At 43.0% G+C, this 24,233-nt stretch overlaps 1 protein-coding gene across 2 annotated transcripts in view; it reads right to left on the reverse strand.

Annotated features, from left to right (window-relative positions):
- The window catches only part of SLC41A3 (solute carrier family 41 member 3), a 66,441-nt gene extending 42,698 nt beyond the window's left edge, over nucleotides 1-23,743 (reverse strand). The window contains exons 1-2 of one of the 2 annotated variants that reach the window (XM_077130327.1): nucleotides 23,227-23,743; nucleotides 6,440-6,547 (exon numbers count right to left, since the gene is read on the reverse strand). In XM_077130327.1, coding sequence (XP_076986442.1) covers nucleotides 6,440-6,547; nucleotides 23,227-23,421 — 303 coding nt within the window. In that variant the 5' untranslated portion in view covers nucleotides 23,422-23,743. Of the gene's footprint in view, nucleotides 1-6,439; nucleotides 6,548-22,870; nucleotides 22,894-23,226 lie in introns of those variants that run through there. The other variant, XM_077130328.1, reaches the window with a different exon arrangement.
- Nucleotides 23,744-24,233: the final 490 nt, after the last annotated feature.

Below are 24,233 nucleotides of genomic sequence, written 5' to 3' on the forward strand. Positions count from 1 at the left end.
AGGGACTGAGGTAAAGCCAAGGAAGGTTGAAAAAGTTCAGGACACGTAAATGCTTGCATTTGGCAGGCTAATTTCTCATTCGCTCACTCCTTTTTGCTCCCACAGTTGAACTGTGTGTTTACCAAAACTCAAGGGTATTTGTTTTCTGTTTCAACTGATATTTCCTATTTATCAGCCAACTCAACCATGCTGCTGGTCTTATCAGGTAAGGTACCTATATGACCATTTAGTATATATCAGATAAAGATATATAAATATAGATAAAGGTATTCCTTTCTCAAGTTTATTTCCATTGGCTATAAAACTGTTACATAAATTTTCAAATCTGTCACCTTTCCACCCCATGTGACAGCCTTGCTGTAAAACAAAATACACTTTTTATTTTGAAAGACTTTTAACATTACAGGACAGTTACAAAATAATACAAATGCCATACAAAGTACTTCAACATACCGTTATCTTCCCAAATACTCAGGTCCACCAGTTTTAACCTCTTGCCACATTTGCCTTATCATTCTATCTATCATCTATCTATCTATTCATTTTCTGAATACTTGAATGTAGGTTGTACATATCACGCTCCTTAAACACTTAATACTGTCGTGTACATTTCCTGAGAAATTTCACTTATGTAATCACCTTAAGCCCAATTATCAAGTTGAAGAAATTTAACATTGAAAGAAAGGTTACCGCCAATACTCCATTTTTTCATGTGTCCTAATAATGTCCATTTGAGCCTTTTCCACTCCTTTATCAGATCCCACCCAGGATCAATGTTGCATTTAATTGTCACCATCTCTTTAATTGCTCTTTTTTTAAGCCGTAGGAACACTCATACACCACAAACTTTCCCATCTTGACCACTCCAAGCACAGCATTCAGTGGGGTTAATCATACTCACAATATTGTGTGCCCTGATCACCTTCCACTAAAATTTTCCCAAAAAGAAACTGACATCCATTATGCAACAGACCTGCTTTGACTGGTAGCCACAGGTGTAGCATCCTTTAATGCTGAACAGGAAAGGAGGTAGAACCAGAGGTAAAAGGGGAGATGGATGACTAGGTGGGATGGAGATGCCACAGAGGTGGGACATCAAAGAACTTGAGCAAAAGAAGCTGTGTGCAAGGTGGGACGTAAGGAAGTAAGAAATTAGAATAGCTTGATCAATCCAGGTACTTTGAGGCAAGGGGATGAGAATGGAGACTGAAAGGGAATGGAGGTTAGGGTCACTGGCGATGAAGCTGTAGAAAACTTGAGGTTTGAGTTTTGGATGAATTAACCATATGGATGTTGACCTTGTCCAGGATGGTGGCGGGATTTGTATGAAGATGAAAACTATTAGAATATCAAGTTTTGATGAATGTGGGGAACGCTTTCTCCAGGCTCCGGGAAGCACGCCTGGATCCCTCTGCCCCCTTAGGACTTAGGTATCAGTGGCTGAGAGAGTTCAAAAAACAGTTGAGAAGCTACTCTGGAGGTCACTCTTACACTAGCTTCAGTTAGACACTGCTACCTATCATAGCTTGTCAAACCCGACCCAAAACCACTCCTGCCAATCCTAAAGAATGCTTAAGGCATTATGTAAGATTCTACAAAGGTTCCGTGCACTAGAGTAACTTTCCAGATGGGTCCCTGGACCAGATAAGTTCTGAAATGCAGAGGAGTCAGGCTTTCTAGAACATCAACTAGTTGCATCTCCCCCCCCATATTATCGACATGAAAAAGTTAGAATGGGTGTAGCCAAATATCCGTAAAAAGTGGGAAAAAGACCAGACTCATATAGTGAAGTCATACAGAAAAAGTAGGGTTTAACAAATGAGTATGATTTATGAATTATTATACTGATATTTCTTTTAGTCTCCAGGATCTTAGAGCTGCTAGAAGTAAAAACCCAAAATTGTGGAACTGTAACCTATACCAAACTCTGAAATCTGTTATACAACCAATTGCTGCAATGTGCTTTGAAATTTATTGTTTTTTCATATATATGTTATTTCTCACAAAGAAAAAAATTTTAAAGAGGAGGGGCATAACAGGGGATTTAACAAATGAGTATAACTGCCAAATCATTATATTGGTATTTATTTTATCTCCAGTGTCTTGGAGCAGCTAGAAGAAAAAACAAAAAATTGTGGAACTATACCTATACTAAACTTTAAAATCTGTCCTATAAGTACTTGTTAAAATGTACTTGGAAATTTATTGCTTTTTGGTACATATGTTATATTTCACAATAAAAAAACAGATAAAATGGAATTCTAAAAAATGTTCAAGTAACCAATAGGTAAGAAGAAAAGAGAGAAATGAAAAACAGAGAGATCATACAGAAAGCAAAAAAATTAAATAACAGACTTAAGCTCTAACATATCAATAACTATATTAAGTATAAATCATCTAAATTCACCAATTATAAGACAAAGACTGGATCTATATGTTGTCCAAAAGAAGCTCCCTCCAAAGATAACAATATTAGTTGGTTTGAAAAGTAAAAGGATGGAAAAAGATATACAGGCAAATGTTATTCAAAAGAAAGCTGGAATGGCTATATCAGTGCCCAATGAAGTAGAACTCAGAGCAAAGCAAACTCCCCGGGACTGGGAAAGGTACTGCATAATGATAAGAAGTCAATCAACCAACAGGACAAAGGAACCCTAAGAGTGCATGCACCAAATAACAGAACTGCAGATATGTGAAGTAAGCCTGATACAACTGAAAGGAGTAAATAAGCAAATCCATAATTACAGTAGGAGACTTGCACATCCCTTTCTCAACAATTCACAGAACAACTAATATGAAATTCAGCAAGCATATAGAAAAACTAACTATACCATCTACTGACAGGATATAAATGATATTTATAAAGTATCCCAGCCAACAATAGCAAAATATATGTCCTTTCCAAGTGCCCATGGAATATTTACCAATATAGACCATAAACTAGAATATAAAACAAATATCAAAAAGTTTAAAGGAATTTAAATCATGCAGAGTGTGTTCTTGGACTATAATGGAAGCAAACTAGAAATCAATAACAAAATAATAAAAGGAGAGTCTACAAATAAATAAGTCAAAGAGGAAGCCACAAGGAAAAATTTTTAAATGCATTGAACTACATTATAATGAAAATATAATATTGAAAACAGAGAGACAAAACTGGAGTATTTCTGAGATAGAAATGTGTAGCACTGAATCCTTACATTAGAAAAAAGAAAAGTCTCAAGTCAGTATTCTAAATTTCAACCTAGGAAACTAGAAAAAGAAAAACAAAATCAGAAGAAAGTCACTAATAAAGATAAGGACAGAAGTCAACAAAATTAAAAACAGAAAAACAGAAAGATGAGGAAACAGAAACATAGCTGTTTGAAAAGATCAAGTAAATTGACAACTTCAGCTAACCTCTAGCAAATCAAAGAAAAAAGAAAGAAGACACAAATTGCTAGTGTCAAGAATGAAACAAGATATCACCTATAAACTCTGCAGGTGTCAAAAGCCTTATCAGGAAATAGTGCAAAGAACTCTACACACATAAATTTGACAACTTCAATGAAATGAACCAATTCCTGGAAAAGCACAAATTACCCCAACTCACATATAAAATAGATAACTTGAATAACTGTATAACTATTAAGAAAATCAAATTCAAAATTTAAAAACTAAAAAGAAACTTCAGGCCCAAATGCTTTCATTATTACACATTTAAAGGAATTAACAATAATTTTACACCACCTTTTCCAGAGAATAGAAGATGAAGGCACATCTCCAACTCATTTTATAAGGCCAATATCTCCCTGATACCAAAACCATACAAAGACAGAAGAAAAAAATAAAAAAACAGACCAACATCCCCACCATGAATACAAGCACTGTTAACAGAATACAAAGAAACAGAAGTCAGCAAAATATAAAAAGAATGGCATCCTATGTCTAAATGGGGTTTATTCCCGGGATGTAAGGCAAGTTTTATTTTTGAAAATCAATCAATGAAATCAACCATATTAACAGGCAAAAGAAGAAAAATCACATGGTACTATCAATTGACACAATAAAAGCTTTTGACAAACGTAGACACTTATTCATGATAAAAACACTCAGAAAACTAGGAATAGCAGAGAACTTCCTCAATGCAACAAAAAGCATCTACAAAGAACCTGCATCTAACGTCAGACTTAAAGGAAAGGACTGGATCCCTAGGATTGCCAGGGAAGGATGTTACTTGTACCACTCTATTCAGCAGTATTCAAATCCTAGGCAGTGTAATAAGACAAGAAAAAAAAATAAAAGGTGCCCAAATTAAAAATGTAGAAATAAAACTCCTCCTACTTGCAGACACATGATGTTTGACATAAAAAATCACAAATACTCTTTAAAAAAACAAACAAACAAAAAAAACCTAGAACTAATAAGCAGATTCAGGGTGCATGGGTGGTTCAGTGGTAGAATGCCCGCCGCCTTCCATGCAGGAGACCCAGGTTCGATTGCCAGACCATGCAACACCCCCCCCAAAAAAAAAACTTTCATCTATGTAAAATCTGGACACAAATGTTCATAATAGTTTTATTTGTAATAGCCACGAACTAGAGAGTAAAACAGATGTCCTTTCGTAGGTGAATGGTTAAACAAAGTATACCATGGAATACTAGTCACCAATAAAAACAAATGAATTATTCATATATGCAACAACTTGGATGGGCCTTAGGATATGATGCTGAATGACAAAAAGCTGATATCAACAGGTCCCATTCTATAAGACCCATTCATATAGCATTACTGTAAATAATAAAACAGCAAAATTGCAAAGAAGGACAGATTAGTGGTGGTTGGGGTTCGTGGCAGCGGAGGCAGGAGGAGGAGACGCATGGGGGCATGAGTGCAGCAGAGGAAGACCTTGGTGGCAAAGGAGCAATTCTGGTTCTGGACTGCAGACTGCACATATAGTAAGAGATGCAGAGACAGAGACACGTTGTTCCAACGCGAAGGTTCTGGTTTTCACAGTGCACGACATTTATATAAGATGTAATCACTGGGGGACCTGGGTGGTGGGTACATGAGACCATGCCATATTACCTTTGCAACATCACTGACACATATAATCACTTCAAAATAAAAAGTTAAAATAAATAATTATGAAGATATCCTTGTCATGATACCTCTGGGTGTATTTCTAATAGCTTTCTTTAGGCTGACTACCAGGCTCAGAACTTGCAGAGTAAAGGGTTTCCACGTTTTTTAAGGTTTTATAAGCTTGCCCTTCTGAAAAACTACACCAGAGTGTACTAACCACCATTAGTGCTTGGGAATTCTCATTTCTCCAAACAATCACCAACAGTGGACACTCACATTCTTATCCATCTAAGTCAATCTGATATACGACAAAATAGTATTGGTTAATTAATATGCCCTGGTAACTAGTATCACAGAAAATATTTTTATACAATGCTTTATATCCTCATTTAGTCATCCTCTTTGTTCACTTTTCTTTTGAGGGATTTGTCTTCTTATTGACATGTAGGAACTACTTAGATATTTAAGGATACAAACTCTGCTAACTTCATATATTATATATTTTTTTCCTTTTAGTCATTCCCCTTTTAAATTTATGTAAGGAAATTATGACAGAGCTTCCAATTCAATAAAGATAAGGCAATCCTCTTTCCTTCATGGGTTTCGAATTTCTACAGTCTTTGAAAGCTTAACATGCACAGGGCTCCGATCTGGAATGACAGAAATACATTGGAAGTGGATGGCGGTGATGGTAGCATAACACTGTTAATACAAATAACAGCACTGAAATATGTATCTGAACTAATAAAAAGTAAAAGAAGAAATGTTAGATTGTATATATGATAACAGAATTAAATTTTTCTTAAAATCCATGGAACTACACTATACAAACAGTGACCCCTACATTAAACCACGGACTATAGTAAATAGTACAATTATAAAAATATGCTTTCACCAGTTGAAGAAAATGTTCCACACTGATGGAAGGTGTTAATAATAGGATGGTATATGGAAATCCTGTATTTTATGCATGATTGCTCCATAAATCCACAAATTCTCTAATAATTTTTAAAAACTACTTTCTATTAACAGATTATAAAAAAACCTTTTCTGCTATCATGATTTAGTTAAAATTATTTCAGTCCATTCAAAATGCATGCTGATGTGTGACATGAAGTTTAAAAAAAAAGAAAGAAAAAAAGGACAGCATGTGTCCCCTCCTCTGTCCAGTTCAACAGCTGAAAAGCAGGAGGCAGCCTGACGGCATCAGGAGGTGACAACATCCAACCGCACTTGCCATGGTCCTAACGCCTCATCCTGAGAGCAGCCTTCCGAGAATATGACCCATCCACCTACAAGCCATTGAGGGGAGGCTGGCAGCAAGAACCCAGCCACCTCCAGGCTGCTGGGTGGCCCAATGGCCAGGCAGACTTACCGCAGTGGAGAGGCGAGACGCCAGCGTCATTTCCAGGTTCCCCTTCAGCCCCACCAGGGGAGGCACCAGTGTTAGAAGATCTTTCACCTCCAGAAACACAGGCCAGTGCTGGCAGGGAAAGAGTAAGATAAATACAAATCACATATTTGCATAGCTCTAGGAACTTCAGCTAGTCACTTCTCAGTCCCTTTTAAAATGGAAGACTAAGTTGTTTCTTAAATTGCTTTAAACTGAAAATGAAATAATGATGAAGCTATGAAATTTTCTTAACACTAACTAATCAATCAGTGTTAGCCATCTTGAGCCAGCCCCCTTCTTTCTCTAGATAAGGGAGGGCTGGGTTAGGACAGAGGTCTATTGATTGGGTCCAGCCTGTGAATATTCTCTGTTTGGTCTGCACAATGTGCTATAGAACCATGAATTAGTTACCAATTTAAAAGGTAGGTAATACCTGTCTCCCACCTCCTCCGCAAACCAGCTTATTCATGCTTGCTTCCTCTCTTTGCCTACATATGAGATCCAAAAATAAAAATAAGCTCTCTCACTCTCATCTGCCACCAAAGCTTTCCCTCTTGTGCTTGCCCAGCACCACGAAATTCTGAATGATTTACCATCCCTGCTCAATCATAACTCAACGCTGTGCCAGCTGGAGTCCTCTCCCAGTGCCCCTGAATGACATTCCTCAGCATAAGGGAAGCAGTGGCCTCCAGATGGGTGAATCCAGTCTCTTTTAACTTCATTCTGTTGTTCACTATGGCATGACATTTCCTTCCTCTTAACACACACCTAGCACTCACTGTGTGTGAAGCACACCTCTCAGCTCCCTCTGGTCTGGCTTCCCATAAGGACACTCGCCCTAGTCCTCTACCGACTTCTCTGATTTTTCCCTCTTTGCCTCCTGGTGGGCCCTTCATCTTCCGTGGCCTTTGAATACTGACTTCCTTATGACTGCTCCTTCAGTTTACTTATCTCTCCATACCCTCTCCCTCCCAAGGTTTCAGTTACCTTCCACGGCACACTGGGCCTAACCTTCCCAGCACACACCCACATCTCTCAAGAGGCCTAGAGAGAGGTGGGAGCTGAGTCCTGACTCACAGTGGCTCCATCCTCCTCACTGGCTTTAGATGTGGGGCTGCCATACAATCCTGACCAGTGAGCTCTGAGAAGCCATGTTTGGGCGCATCGACCAGGCACCACGCAACAACAGGGGGGCTATGCTGGGACAAAGTAAATAAACGCAGAATGGTAGAGTGGAAAACGGGAAGAACCGGGTCCTGTATAATACTGTTAATGCAATGATTAACCAGTTAATCTCTGGAGTTATTTATGCAGATGATAAGTGTCCTTGTTTTTTTTAAGTTACTTTGAGTTCACTTTCTGGTATTTATACCTAAAAACCCTCTGAATGGTAACAGCCTGCCCTATGCTGATGACCCTGTCATCTAGGCTTTAGATCTAACTGTCCAACTCCTGATGGACTGCTGGGCATCCCACAGGTGCTTCCTGAGCCCACGGTACGACATGCAAACCTCTCCTCCATGTGAACTTCCTCTTCTCTTGCCCTGCCTACTGCATTCACAGAGCCCTCCTACTCTGCTAGCCAGGACTTAACCCCTCCTTGCTCCTCACAAGCAAGATGGGCAAATCCACAGTCTCTTTTTGGTTTATATCCAAGCCATCATAAGTGTTTTAGATTCCACCCAGGAAACATTTCCACTTTATTTCCCACTTTCCACACTGCCATCACCCTTTCCAGCCACACCTTAAAGATGCCCACGGCAGCCACTGGGAGGAAACCAACCAAAAATGTTTCTTGCACTTGGGGGTGGGTGGGCCTGAATGACAGCCCGGCTCCCCAGACCACCCCTGTTGCATCAAGCCTCACCCACCTGCTGACCTTGACCCTGCCCCAGGGTTGAGCTCTGTTACCACGTCACTCAGACACTGATGGCCTTTCACTGTTAAGCACACTTTTGGGTGTGCGAGCTACTCATATCCCCAAGAAACACACGCGAGAATGTTCACAGTAACATCAAGAACCGTCAAAATTATTCTATAGTTAAAAAGCTAGAATAGTGACAGAAAGTGGGGCCGGCGTGGAGTGCTGAAAATGTCCCTGATCTGGGTGGGGGTTACGCAGGGTTACTTCAGGACGGTTCATCAAACTGTATATACATGAGCTTGCAATTTTCTCCATGTATATGCTACGCACTTCAATGAAACAAATAACTCCTTGCTTAAAAACAAAGAATAACAACAAAAACAATAATCCCTTAATCCCCACCCTTGCATTTGGTCTAAAACTAAAGCTCCTAAGTAGAGTACACAAAAATCTGTAGTGTTTCTGTATAATAGTAATGAACAATCAGAAGAAGAAATCAAGAAAAAAATTTCATTTATAATAGCAACTAAAGAATCAAATATCTAGGAATAAATTTAACCAAGCATATATAAGACTTATACACAGAAAACTACAAAACAGTGCTAAAACAAATCAAAGAGGACCTAAAGAAACGGAAGGACATTTCAAGCTCATGGATTACAGGATTAGATATTGCTAAAATAACAATTCTACCCAACAATTTACAGACTTAACACAATCCCAATAAAAATTCCAACAGCCTTCTTCGACAAAATGGAAAAAGCAATCATCAGATTTAAATGAGAGAGTAAGGGATGTCAAATAGACAAAACTATATTAAAAAAAGAATGAAGTCAAAGGACCCACAATTCCTGATTTTAAAACTAAAGATACAGTGCTCAAATAGTGCATAGTGGCACAAGGAGAGACATACAGTACACGGGAATCGAATAGAGAATTCAGAAGCAGACCTGAGATAGTGAGGTGTGGCATTTAGTTCATCCTCCAGGGCAGCTAGTAAATAGCCAGGAATGACATGAAACAATTGCTGAGGGGACATCAGGGACTGGACACACAGGGTACACCGGTCTGGACAAGCTGGATCAGCTGAGACCCCACCCAGAACTGTGAGTTTCCCAAGCCATGGAGGCAGGTGCCCCCACCCCCGTGGACACAGCAGTCTGGTTCCCTGAGGGGAAAGGAAACAGGCTTTACTAGTAGCAGGAGCTCAGCTCAACCAAGCTCCAATTGTGGAATTAACTAACACATTCTGATTACTAAAACAGGCCGCAGCACAGATAAATTAAACCTGGGATAAGCACTAAAGGAACCAGGAGTTTTTGCCCTGACAGAGATGGGACAGGGCTGACAAAAAACACAGAAGCTTTTTCAGTTAGACCACATAATATAGTGGAAAAGGGCTGGACCCCAAGAAAAAGGGGCCTGGAGATAAAGAGAACCATGTTCAGCTCAAGCTCTTCATTGGCAAAGCTTTGACAAGGCTTCTTTTCTTTAACTTCTTAACATCTCATTAGATCCTTAGATAGACCTGCCAGCACTCTGAGGCTCCAGCACTGCCCAGGCAAAGTAACTAGGCAGGTGAATGGGGTTAATTTCCTAAAGGGTGCATCTTTTCCAAGAAAAGGGAATTCAGGTCCCAGGAGCTGGAAAATAGAAGCAACATAAGCCCACCTACTACCCCAGCCTCTGTTTCAACCACACCCTGGCAGGGAGAGTCTGCTGAAGTTAAAAGGACCACGTCACTTTACCCTGCTGGGAAGATGCAGGCAGACAAGTGCTACATGTTGGGCAGGATCGGACAAGCATAGAGAGGCTTCAAAGGAAAGTCTGTCAACCTACTGGGTCTCACCCTCAGGGAAACCTGATGCTGACTACTCTCTCCTCCTGAGCATGGGCCAGTCTGGTCTGGGAAAATCTGACTGGGGTCTCGAGACCCACCTCAAAAGAGAAAAGGCTGCATATAGGCGGGGCAAGAAACAGAAAAACAAGAACTGAAAAACTGAAATCAGTTCAACAGAACCTATGAGAGAGGTCTAGAAAAAGTTGAAGTGAATGTCAAAGAACAGATAGAGAACAAAGCCATCCAGCAAGAAAATCCCAGGTAAAAGAAGGAAAACAACCTCTACAATAAACTAATTCAGGTAATCAAATGCCCAGATGCCAGCAGAAAATAATGAGTCATATTAGAAAAATTGAAGATAAGGCCCAGTCAAAGGAACAAACCAACGCTTCAAATGAGATACAGGAGTTGAAACAACTAATTCAGGATGTTCGAAAAAACATGTAAAATCTCTTCAAAAATCAATTCAAAGAGCTGAGGGAAGATATGGCAAAAGAGATGAAGGATATAAAGACGACATTGGGTGAACATAAAGAAGAACTTGGAAGTCTGAAAAAACAAATCGCAGAACTTATGAGAATGAAAGGACAATAGAAGAAATTAAAAAAACAGAAACCTATAACAACAGATTTGAAGAGGCAGAAGAAAATATTAGTTAGCCAGAGGACTAGACACCTGAAATCTGACACACAAAAGAAAATATATGGAAAAATATAAGCAGAGTCTCAGGGAATTTAATGATAATAGGAAGTACAGGAATACACGTATTATGGGTGTCCCAAAAGGAGAAGAGAAGGAAAAAGGAGAAGAAAGACTGATAGAGAAAATAATCACTGAAAATTTCCCATCTCTTATGAAAGACATAAAATTACAGATTCAAGAAATGCAGCATATTCCAGACAGAACAGATCCAAACAGACCTATTCCAAGATACTTACTAATGAGATTGTCAAATGATGAAGAGAGAATTTTGAAAGCAGCAATAGAAAAGCAATACTTACAAGGGAAGCCCAATAAGACTATACATGGATTTCTCAGCAGAAACCATGGAGGCAAGAAGGCAGTGGTATGATATATTTAAGATTGTGAAAGAGAAAATACCAACCAAGAATTCTATATCCAGCAAAACTGTCCTTCAAAAATTAGGGGGCTGATTAAAATATTTTCAGAAGTCATTGAGAGATTTTGTGATTAAGACACTGGTTCTACAAGAAATACTAAAGAAAGCACTACAGGCAGATAGGAAAAGACAGGAAAGAGAGGTCTGGAGATGAGTGTAGAAATGAAGACTATCTAAAGGTAAAACAAGAAAAAAAATTAGGTATGACACATAAAATCCAAAAGACAAAATGCTAAAAGAAAGTACTGCCTTTAAAGTAATAACATTAAATGCTAATGGATTAAACTCCCCAATAAAAAGATGAGACTGGCAGAATGGATTAAAAAACAGGACACATCTATATGCTGTTTATAGAAGACTCACTTTAGTCCCAAGGATAAAAACAAATTGAAAGTTGTGCTGGTTTGGAAGGATTTATGCACCCTAGAAAAGCCAGGTTTTAATCCTAATCAATCTTGTGGAAACAACGTTTCTTCCAATCCCTATTTAGTACTGTAGGCAGGAAGCTTGGTTAGGTTATCTCCACAGAGATGTGACTCAATCAATTGTGGGTATTAAACTTGATTAGACTGAGATGTGTCCCCATCCATTCAATGTGGGTCTTGATTAGTTTACTGGAATTCTATAAAAGAGGAGACATTTCTGCAGAGAGCTCCTTTTGAGAACAAGGAGAGAGCTGCAGAACCACAACAGAACCACACAGAGTCCACCAGCCAGTGACCTTTGGAGATGAAGAAGGAAAATGCCTCCTGGGGAGCTTCATGATGCAAGAGGCCTGGAGAAAAAATTAACAGATGCTCCACGTTCACCATGTGCCTTTCCAGCTGAGAGAAACACTGATCATCGTCAGCTTTCTTGAACCAAGGTTACTTTCCCTGGATGCCTTAGATTGGACATTTCTATAGACTTGTTTTAATTGGGACAATTTTTCAGCCTCAGAACTATAAACTAGTAATTTATTAAGTTCCCCTTTTTTAAAGCCATTCTATTCTGGTATATCGCAACCCAGCAGCTTCAAACTAGAACAGATTTTGGTAACCAGAGGAGCAGTGGGGTGCTGCTGCTGTGGTTTGCAAATACAAAAAATGTTGGAACAGCTTTTTAAATGGATAAGGGGAAGACTTTGGAGGACTTGTGAGGAGCTTGATAGAGAAGACTTAGAATGCTTTGAAGAGACTGTAGAATGTAGAATGTAGAAATGTGGACTCTAGGGTTGCCTCTGGCCAGCACTAGACAGAAATGAAGTGTTTGTTGTTGCAAACTGGACAGAAGGCAATCCTTGTTTTAAAATGGCAGATAATCTGGCAAAATTGACAAGTGGCTTGGGCTGGAAGGCAGATTTTAAAAACCATGAACTTGGATATTCAGCAGAAGAGATTTCCAAATTAAATATGGAAAGTGCAGCCAGGTTTCTCCTCACAGCTTACAGTAAAATACAACATGATAGAGATAACCGTTGGGGACAAAGAAACCAGAAATTGATGTTCTGAAATATTCTGGGTTTCCAGAAGGGCCCAAGTCAGCCACGGCAGGGCCAGAGGGGACAGGCTGCCAGAAGCATTGCCTGCTGGGCAGGCCAGGAAAGCGGCCCTGGAAAACAGGGAGAAACAAAGGCTTTCTGGTGACTGTCCCGACCTTCTCTCTCAGGCTGTGGACCTGGTCTGCACCCACTGTACAGGTGCCTGCTTTGGCTGGAAACACTGACCAAGAAATCGCAAACAGCCTTAACACAAACTTGCCAGAACAAAATCCTAGACGAGAGAGAAACCAACGTTCAGTAAAACCATCTGGATGATGAGATCCCCAGATACCAGCAGAAACCACAAGCCACACTAAGAAACAGAAGATATGGCCCAGTCCAGGGAACAAATTAAAGTCAGAGGAGACACAGAACATGGAGCAGTGAATCAAAGATGTCCAGACAAACCTGCTCAGTTGATTTAAGGAGACAGTTGAGAAGACAGAGGGTGTCAGAAAGACGCCAGGACATGTCTGTGACAGCTGCCCACACCCAGCCCCGTGCCACACCTGGCACCAGGTACTGGCACCTGAGTAGGCCCACCCTGGCCCTTAGACCTCCACAACTGCATGGGACCCCCCTCCCCCCACCCTCAGCCCCCCACACCTGCATGGGCAGCCCCCCTCCCCCTACCTTCATCACCCCTCCCCCGACCCTCGGCCCCACCACACCTGCATGAGACATCATCCCCCCTGTCCTTGGCCCCCCACACCTGCATGGGCAGTCCCCCCACCCTCAGCACCCCACACTTGCACGGGCACCCCTTCCCCCCACACTTGGCCCCCCACACCTGCATGGGCACCCCCCCACCCTCGGCCCCCACACCTGCATGGGCAGCCCCCCTCCCCCCCTTCCCTGGCCCTCGGCATCTCCTCCAGCCGCTGACCTACAGCTCACTCTTCTGGTACCTCCAGCACCTCCACTGCGTCTCCAGGCTCCAGAGGGCACTGCCCACCAGGGGCTGTTGCTCTCCAGACCTTTCCTGGGGCCTGGGGGCTTGAGGGGACTCAGAGGCCAGGCGGGACAGTGGGGACAAGCTGGCCATCAGGCAGGTCAGAAGATAAAACAACCGTCCACTTACAAACCGTGATGGTGAAACACTAACAATAGGGAAAATTTGGTGACTGCCTGCTAGATGCTGCCGCTGAAAATCATTTAGATTTGAGGGTTTTGAGGCAGGTGAGGGAGCAGCTGCTCCACCTGTCATTCACATACCTGAGAAGCGAGGGCAGTCAACTGGTCTGCCACGGGGACTGGCAGATGCTGTCCACGCTGCCTGACACAATTTAGGGGCAATAGGGCTGTTCAAACACCTGATGCAGTGGCCGGAGCCACACAGTCCATTCATATGGGCAAGAAGTCTTGAGCTAGAATAACTAGGAACAGTGTCATGAGAGTTTACCCATTTTTACAGTTATTACTTCTTAATGAAATTACATGAGAACATGGGTGAATGTTTTATTACTATAACTAGCTTTAATACTTTAATTCACCTTGTATAACTACTGAATTTTGTAGTTCTGAAAGTATGCAATCTTTATTTTGGTTAAATTATAAACATGTTAAATATTAGAAAATAGGTAATAAGCTAAAACAATGTATTTTACCTTATATTTGTTTAGTGGCATTAGTAAAATGTTTTCATGTAAACTTTACATCTGCTTTCCTATATGGTAGATTAAAAAGCTATTATCCCTGTCAGGTCTGGGTGACGGCAGGGATCTAAAAGGGGCCGTCTAGGCTATGCAACTAATTAGAAGATCTGGTCTGAGAACACAAATCTTGTCACTACAAGTTAAATGTTCAAACCGAAACTGGAAAAATTACGAAATTCTTAATTTAGAGCAATAATTAAATATGGATGTCATGCTGGTTTGAAAGTGTTGTGCACCCCAGAAAAGCCATGTCTATTAATCTTGTTCAATACTGTGGGGTACATGAGGCAAGCACTGGCAAAACTGTAGGGAGTAATGGAATATATCTACAATAATAGTTGGGAACTTCCTTACTGATCTCCTATTCTATCACTAAGGAAACAGAGAACTTGAATAACATGATACATGAACTGGACCTAACAAACATATACAGAACACTGCACCTCAAAACAGCAGGTTATACATTCTTCTTAAGTGCACATGAATCATTCTTCAGGATAGACCCCATGCTAGGTGACAAAATAAATTTCAATAAATTAGAAAGATCGGAATTATATGAAACATCTTCTCTAACCATTACGGAATGAAACGGGCAATCAACAACAGGCAGAGAATAGGAAAACTCACAAATATATGACACTTGAACAGCACACTCTCAAACAATGTGTGGGTCAAAGAAGAAACTGTAAGAGAATTCAGTAAATATCTTGAGACAAATGAACATGAAACACAACATGCCAAAATTATGAGTTGCAGCGAAGACAGTGCTGAGAGGGAAATTTATAGCCCTAAATGCCCACATAAAAAAGAAAGAGTGGGATGGTGGCTCAGTAGCAGGATTCTCACCTGCCATGCCAGAGACCCAAGATCAATTCCCGGTGCCTGCCCATTCAAAAAAAAAAAAAAGGAAGAAAGAAAGAGCTAAAATCAAAGACTTAACTGAACACTTATAGAAACTACAGAAAAAAACAAACAAACTAATCTCAAAACGAGCAGAAGGAAAGAAATAACAAATGTTAGAGGAGAAATAATTGAAATTGAGAACAAAAAAATAGAGAATCAATAAAACAAAAAGTTGGTTACTGAGAAGCTCAATAAAATTGACAAACCCTCAGCTAGAATAACAAAGAAAAGAAAAAGAGAAGATGCAAATAAATAAAATAACAAATTAGAGGGGGTCATTACCACTGACCCCATATAACTAAAATGATCATAAGAGGATGCTATGAATAACTGTATACCAACAAATTAGACAACTTGGATGAAATGGACAAATTCCTAGAGAAATACAAACAATCTACACTGACTTGGAAAAAAATAGAAGACCTTAACAAACTAATCCAACAAAAAGAGATTGAATCAGTCAACCAAAACCTCCAAACAAAGTGGGGCCCAGGACCAGATGGCTTCATGCGGGAATTCTACCAATTATTCCAGGTAGAATTAATACGAATCTTGTTCAAAGCCTTCCAAAAAATTGAAGTGGAGAAAATGCTACCTAACTCATTCTGTGAATCCAACATCACCCTAATACCAAAGCCAGATGAGGGTACGACAAGAAAATAAAATTACAGACCAATCTCTCTACTGCATATAGATACAAAAATCCTCAACAAAATACTTTCAAATCGAATCCAGCAGCACATTAAAAGAATTATGCACTGTGACCAAGTGAGGTTATTCCAGTAATGCAAGGGTCATTCCACACAAGGAAATCAATTAGTATAATACACTACCTTAACAAATTGAAGGGAAAAAACACGATATCTCAATCAATGCAGAAAAGGCATTTAACAAAATCCAGAATACTTTCTTGATAAAAACACTTTGAAAGACATAAATAGAAGGGAACTTCTTCAACATGATAAAGGGCCTATATGAAACACCCACGGCTAACATCAAACTCAGGGGTGAAAGACTGAAAGCTTTTCCTCTAAGATTGTGAACAAGCCACCACTGCTATTCAACCTCATGCTAGAAGTTCTAGCTAGAGCACTTAAGCAAGAAAAAGAAATAAAAGACACCCAAATCAGAAAGGAAGAAGTAAAACCTTCACTATTTCAGACAATATGATCCTATACTTTAAAAGTCCCAAAATATCAGGTGGGCTACAGTGGCTCAGCAGGCAAGGATGCTCACCTGCCATGCCAGAGGACCTGGGTTCGAGTCCCGGTGCCTGCCCATATAAAAAAAAAAAAGTCCCAAAAAAATCTACAGAAACACTACTAGAGCTAATAAACAAGTTCAGCAAAGTAGAGTCATACAAAATACAAAAATCAGTAGTCTTCACACATACTAGAAAAGAGCAATCTCAGGAGGACATCAAGAAAAATTTGCATTTACAATAGCAAGAAATAGAATCAAATATCTAGGAATGAAGTTAACCAAGGATGTGAAGGATCTGAGACAGGAAACTACAAAACATTACTAAAAGAAGTCAAAGAAGACTTATTTTTATGAAAGAACATTCTGTATTCATGGATTGGAAGGCTAAATGTCTTTAAGATGTGAATTCTGCCTAAATTGATTTACAGATTCAATGCAATCCCAATCAAAATTCCAACAGCGGAACGGCAGAAATGGACAAACCAATTATCAAATTTATTCAGAAGGGTAAGGAATAGCGAAAAACATCTTGATATGGAAGAGTGAAGTGGAAGGACCCACATTTCCTGACTTTAAAGCATATTACAAAGCTAAAGTGGTCAAAACAACATGGTACTTGCATAAAAATAGACATGCAGACCAATGGAATAGCTCAGAAATAGGCCCTCACGACTATGGTCAACTGATTTTTTTTTTTTTTTTTGCATGGACAGGCAGTGGGAATCGAACCCGGGTCTCTGGCATGGCAGGCGAGAACTCGGCCTGCTGAGCCACCCTCACACAACCTATGGCCAACTGATTCTTGAGAAGACTTCCAAATCCACTCAAGTGGGACAGAATATCTCTTCAACAAATGGCATTAGAAGAACTGAATATCCATATCCAATGGAATGAAAGAGGACCTGTGTCTCGTACCCTATATAAAAACTAACTCAAAATAGATTTAAAAAAATGTAGCTATAAGAACCAGAACCATAAAACTCCTAGAAGAAAATGTAGAGAAGCATCTTCAAGATCTTTTGGTAGAGGTGGTTTATTATACCTTATACCCAAAGCACAAGCAACAAAAGAAAAAATAGACAAATGGAATCTCTTCAAAATTGTGCTTCAAAAGACCTTGTTAAGAAGGTGAAAAGGCAGCCTACTCAATGGGAGAAAATATTTGGGAACCGCATATATCTGAAAGGGGTTTAATATCCTGAATATATAGAGAGATTTTACAACTCAACAATAAAACAACAATAACTCAATTGAAAAATGGGTAAAACACATTGTTATGGTCAGGTGCATATGTCAACTTGGCCAGGTGATGGTACCTGCTTGTCTGGTTGGGCAAGTGTTGGCCTGTTTGTTGCAATGAGGAAATTTCATAGAATTAAATCATGATCACGTCAGCTGCATCCACAGCTGATTCCGTTTGTAATCAGCCAAGGGGAGTGTCTTCTGCAATGAGTGATGCTTAATTTAATCACTGAAAGCCTTTTAAGGAGAATTCAGAAGAGACAGGTTTTTTTTCCTGCTGTGGCTGACGAGCCTCTCCTGTGGAGTTCATCCAGACCCTCCATGGGAATCGTTGGCTTCACAGCCTGCCCTGTGGATTCTGGACTCTGCATTCCCATGGTTACATGAGACACTTCTATAAATTTTATCTGTGCGAGTGAATCCTGTTGACGCTGTTTCTCTAGAGAACCCTAACTAACACAACTTGGTACCAGGAGTGGTTTTTAAGAAACAGAATCTTAAAAATGGGTTTTTATGAATGGTTTTCTATTCTGACTGGATTCAAAGGATTCTGATTCCCATAATCAGAATGACACTCCCAATCCATGGGGTGAGTTGGCAAAAGAGATAGTCAAAATATCACCATTTGATTCTCCTAATGCTTCACTTGTAAGAAGTCAGGCTCTGAGGAATAATGTTTTTGACACCTTTACAGAGTTTTGTAGAAATAGGAGGTATAGAGATGTTGGCTGGTTGTTGTTAGATACACTGGATACACTGAGGAGTGAAAGGGGTGGGCTTAAGTCTTCAAATGAGAAGCTTAAGTGCTGTCTGACAGATGTAGAAGTTTCTATAAATATCCTGAAGGAAAATCTTATTTCCTGTAGCCATACACATGAGATGTCTGAAAATCAGACTCAGAATCTTACTGTTAGAGTAGCAACTTTATAACATAAACTGAAATCTCAATGCTGCATGGTGTCTGTCATTAAAGTGAGGGCATTGATTAGAAAGGAGTGGGACCCTGAAAAATGGGATGGCGACATACGGATTGATAATGATGTTGGGGATGAGGTTGAATCCTAATCAAGCTGAGTTTTCTCTAGATAACCCTACAATAGTTTTCCCTGAGGACACAGTCACCCCCACCTCCAGCCTGCCTTGAGGAGTCAGCCACCCAAACTCCGCCTGCAGGGATAAGCCCTAGAGTGATTAATCCTGTTTCACCAGATGAAACTGCAAATGAATGCCCTGAAGCAAATGGCGTGGAAGATATTTCTAATTCTTTTCATGACCCACCACCCCTCATTTCTTCCAGACCTATAACTAGATTAATGTCCCAATTGGCCCCTAAAGGTGAGGGATAAAGTATCACACATGAGGAGGTACGTTATACTCCAAAAGAACTGTATGAGTTTTACAATTTATATAGACAGAAACAGGGGAATATGTGTGGCCATGGATTTTAAGGGTGTGGGATAATGGTGGGAATATAAGGTTAGATTGGACTGAATTTATTGATATGGGCCCACAAGGCAGAGATTCTGCATTCAGTGTTATAGCTTGAGGGAAAAGGCATTAAAAATTTTTTGGGTGGTTGGTTGAAACAGGGATCAAAAGGTGGCCGACATTACCTGAGGTTGAAATGCCAGAACTGCCCTGGTATAATGTAGATGAGAGGATCCAAAGGCTTAGAGAGGTTGGAATGTTAGAGTGGATTTATCATGCAAAGCCTGCTCTTACACCCCAGGAATGTCTGGAGGGTACATCTTTTACCAGAACAGTGAGAAATAAATTTGCGAGACTAGTGCCATCATCCCTGAAGAGTGCTGTAGTTGCACTTCTCTGTAGATCAGATATTAGTGTAGGAACTACTGTCACTGAGCTGGAATCCTTAAACACAATGGGGATGACCAGATCCCGAGTTGGTAGAAGCCAGGTGGCAGCACTTAATCAAAGACAGGGTGGATGTGGCTATTATAATAGACAGCAAACTCAAAGGAGGCGTCAAAATAATATGACTGGCAGGGATTTGTGGCATGGGCTAGTAAAGTATGGGGTACCAAGTAATACAATAGATACAATAGATGGGCAGTCTACTAAATTCAGCTGTATAAACAAAAGAGTTCTAGGTCAAGTGAACAGAAGACTAACTGGAATTACAAAAACACAGAATCACGGCCCCTTAATCAATTTCCAGACTTGAGACAGTTTACAGACCCAGAGCCCCTTGAATGAAGGGGAGGCCAGGGCCCTTTGGGGGAGAATCCTGTTACACTGCCACAAATTTATACTGTTAATCTTCCTCCAATCCTTCCCCAAGAAGACCGACAGCCTTTTACCAGGGTAACTGTGCATTGGGGAAAAGGAAATGATCAGGTATTTTGGGGATTATTAGACACTGGTTCAGAAGTGACAGTAATTCCAGGGGACCCAAAACATCACACTGGACCACCAGTCAGAGAGGGGGCTTATGGAGGTCAGGTGGTCGGTGGAGTTTTAGCTCATGTCCACCTCACAGTGGGTCCAGTGGACCCCCAGACACATTCTGTAGTTATTTCCCCAGTTCCAGAATTTATCATTGGAATTGACATATTGAGCAACTGGCAGTCCCTCAGAAAGCTAAGTACAGAATTACCATATGATCTGGCAAGGCCACTACTAACTAGGTATATACTCAGAAGAACTGAAAGCAGGAATGCAAACAGACATTTGCACACTGACTCTCACAGGGCATTATGTATAATTGCCCAAAGAAAGAAGCAACCCAAATCTCCATCAACTGATGAATGGATGAGCAAACTATGATGTGTGCACGTGATGGACTATTACTCAGTGAGAGAAGGAATGTCCTGATGCATACAACATGGATGAATCTGAAGACATTATGTTGAGTGAAATAGGCCAGAAGCAAAAGGACAAACATCATTTGATCTCAGTAATATGACTGAGTACAATGGGCAAATTCCTGGAGTTATTAACTGGAACATAGGCTACCAAAAGATAGAGGAAGAGAGAGAATGGGTGACTGGTACTTAATTTGTGCAGAACTTTAAAATAAGGTTGATTGTCAATGTCTGGAAATGGATAGAAGTGATAAGACATTAATTATCATGTGCGTATCGGCAGTGAATCGTGTGTGTGATAGTGATTTAAAGGGGAAGTTGAGGGGCCGTGTGTGTCCCTGGAAGGGAAGCTAGAGGATGAAACGTGGGGCTCTGTAATACAGGATCCCTCAGTGGACGGTGAAGGTGGTTATCGCACAAACACAAGAACGTCCTTCCCTGAGCTAGAACAAATGCGTGGCCCTAATACAAGGTGTGGATAATAAGGCGGTATATGGGGCAAATGCGGCTAAGGCAAACTATGGACTAGAGTTAACAGTAAGACCTAATGTCCTTCCACCAGCACTGGCAAAGGTGCCACGTTGGAGCTAAGCGTGAAGAATGGCTGGGTAGAAGGGGCACGGGGTTTTCCTTTTTGGAGCTGCAGAAATGTTTTAAAATTAATTGTAGCAGCAATCACAGCTCTGCGACTTCACTGAGAGCCATGGTGGATTCCACGGTGTGTGACGAAAACAAAGCTGCAGGGCACTATCTGGCATCTGTACCAGGTCCCTCTCCCTGCAGAGGTTACTCAGTGGGTTGCCTCAACACAGGCGCTGTGGGAGCTGTGGCCTCAGCTCCTGCCATGGGTTCTGACCTGGGCGCCCTTATCAGAGTCCCAGCTCACCAGGTCCCAGAGGCACCAGGCCTGAAGCCCCACCTGCACCCCAGCCCACCGTCACCCCGCCTGCAGCCCCACCTGCACCCCAGCCCACCGTCGCTCCACCTGCAGCCCCGCTTGCACTCCAGCCCACCTTCACCCCAGCCCACCATCACCCCTCCCACCGTGACCCCAGCCCACCCCTCTGAGAAGTGCAAGGCTGCACCATGTGCACTCTGGTGCCTCCCAGGGGCAGCTTCAGTGGCCGTGCGGAGGAAAGCTGTACTGTGCCCGCCCGGCCTCCCAGCACTGCCCCATCCAGGCTGCACAGTTCCCATAGCCTTAGGACCACCCGTGCCCCAACAGCCACACCAAGGCCACTTTTGGCTCCAGCCACAGCACACTGGGGAGAAGAGTGTGTCCCACGGTTTCCAGGGGCTGTGCGTGGACTGGGGCAGACGGACAAATGGGGCTCTGAGCCCCACGCCAGAGGACGCAGCCAGGGGAGAGGCCAGAGAGAGATAACTCAGAACCACAGCCTCTTTCCCCAGAATCCACAAGATGATGCCAGGAAAGAGAGGACAAAGTACTGGGGTGGACCCCAGCGTGAAGATGCCAAGCAGGACAGGTGGGCACCTGGGTCACAGGTCTAAAGAAGCACTGACTTACCAGCAGCTGCAGGGACAAGCATGAGATGGGCTGCTCAGTGCCGAGAAGTGATGAGTGTCCCGTGCGCTGGAGTGTGCAAGCAGAGGCGGCCAGCAGGCACCCTGAGGAACCAAAGGGCCAGCTGGCCACAGTGGGAACTGAGCCCCTCCCCAAGCCTGAAGCAAACGCCCGAGGAGATGCCACACAGCCATTAAACATTAAACAGACGCCGTGTGTCCTTACAAACATGAAAGCTGAGCACCATCTGGAAGGGCAGACAGAAAGGCAGCCTCACGTAGTCTGAGCTCTCTATACGTTTACCCAGAGAAAATAACCCTGACTGATACACACCAAAACACCGGGGCCAGTTCTCTACAGCTGCAAAATGATGGCATCCGCCTCCTTCACTGATGCCCTTGTTTTCTAGTTTTTCTAGAAGAATCTGCTAGCTGCAGTGGATACTGAAGTGGGCAGACACGAGACCAGCATCGTCTCACTCTCAGCAACCTCCCAGTGCCTGGATGAGAGACACAGCTGCGGGGCTGTGCGCCTCGCCTGACCCACCTCGCCTCCCAGGACCTCTCCCTGCTGACGCGGCCCCCACATCTGCTCACTGACCTGAGCCCCAGCCATGGGCTGGGGACCCTCCCGGGGACTGGACAGGGTGCACAATAGCTCTGCCTGGAGAAAACAGAACCTTCAGCCCCAGAGGGCCTCCCATGAGCCCGTCCTCACCTGCCTTGGTGTTGGGTCCCCACAGCCACCTGAGAGCCAGGTGCTTTCGTGATGCCCGTTTCCCAGATGAGGAAACTGAGGCATCGAGTGAGGAAACGGTTCATGCAGCTGGTGGGTGCAGAACCCAGGACTGGAACCTTCCAGCTTCTGCCTGATTAGCCGAGCTCATTGGAAGGAAAGCAGTTGGACCTCCAGGGTTAGGTGCCCTGTGGACATGTCTGCCGGTCCAGCTATGCCTGGGGGCGGCCAGGCCCCAGGGCGCTGGGCTCACTTGAGAGGCCCCTCCCATCCTATGTGGGGTCACAGCTACCCCACCCACCAGGCCCAAGATGGCCCCTATAAACCCTGGTACGCACCTGGACTGTGTCCATCACCAAGCCGGCAGCCAACATGCCCAAGCCGGACAGGAGGACAGGCCCCAGAACCTGGCACATGACGCTGAGGCCGGACTCGGGGAAGAGCCCATTGGGGGCCCGGGTAAGCGCACAGCTGAAGCCTCTGAGCTTCCTGCCGTGGAAGCGGAATTCCAGGTTCAGCTGGGTAACCACCATCCTCAGACCGGCGCTACACTGCCGGGAACAGACGCGTGTCCGTCCCCTTTCCTCCTTGCCCTCAAGGACACGTTTCCAAAGAAGCAGGGGATTCCCAGCCAGCAGGTGCCTGCCTCTCTCGTGAGCCAGAGGTGGTGAGGGGTAAATAAAGTCCTGCGTGACTTAAGTCTTCTTCCGGAGGCAGCTGCCAGCAACTGCCATGGACATCCTGCGGACAGTGGCCAGTATGTGGGCAGGAGCACCTTGGCCAGTGCAATCTAGGGAGGCTCACTGTTCCTCGGCCCCGACCTTGACACTGAGCTGCGTTGGCTCTGGCTGGACACAAGAAGACGGCCACGTGGGGCCTTGGCAAGCATCCCCCGCAGAAGCTGCAAAAGGCTGCCCGCCTCTGTGTGTGTGTCCCAGCTGCCCACCTCTGTGCGTGTGCCCCAGCTGCCCGCCTCTGCCGTGTGCCCCAGCTGCCCGCCTCTGCCGTGTGCCCCAACTGCCTGCCTCTGTGCGTGTGCCCCGGCTGCCAGCCTCTGTGCGTGTGCCCCAGCTGCCCGCCTCTATGCGTGTGCCCCCAGTTGCCTGCCTCTGCCGTGTGCCCCAGCTGCCCGCTTCTGCCATGTGCCCCAGTTGCCCGCCTCTGCGCGTGTGCCCCAGCTGCCCGCCTCTGCGCGTGTGCCCTAGCTGCCTGCTTCTGTGCGTGTGCCCCAGCTGCCTGCCTCTGCGCTTGTGTCCTAAACCATCTCTACTCTTGGCAGAAAACAGTCTGGGAAGATGCCAGCCAGCAAGGTCCTGTCTTTTCAAGCCAGGGCTCCAGCCCAGCC

The sequence above is a fragment of the Tamandua tetradactyla genome, chromosome 15 (assembly GCF_023851605.1).
Source record: "Tamandua tetradactyla isolate mTamTet1 chromosome 15, mTamTet1.pri, whole genome shotgun sequence".
In the NCBI taxonomy this organism is placed as follows: Eukaryota; Metazoa; Chordata; class Mammalia; order Pilosa; family Myrmecophagidae; genus Tamandua; species Tamandua tetradactyla.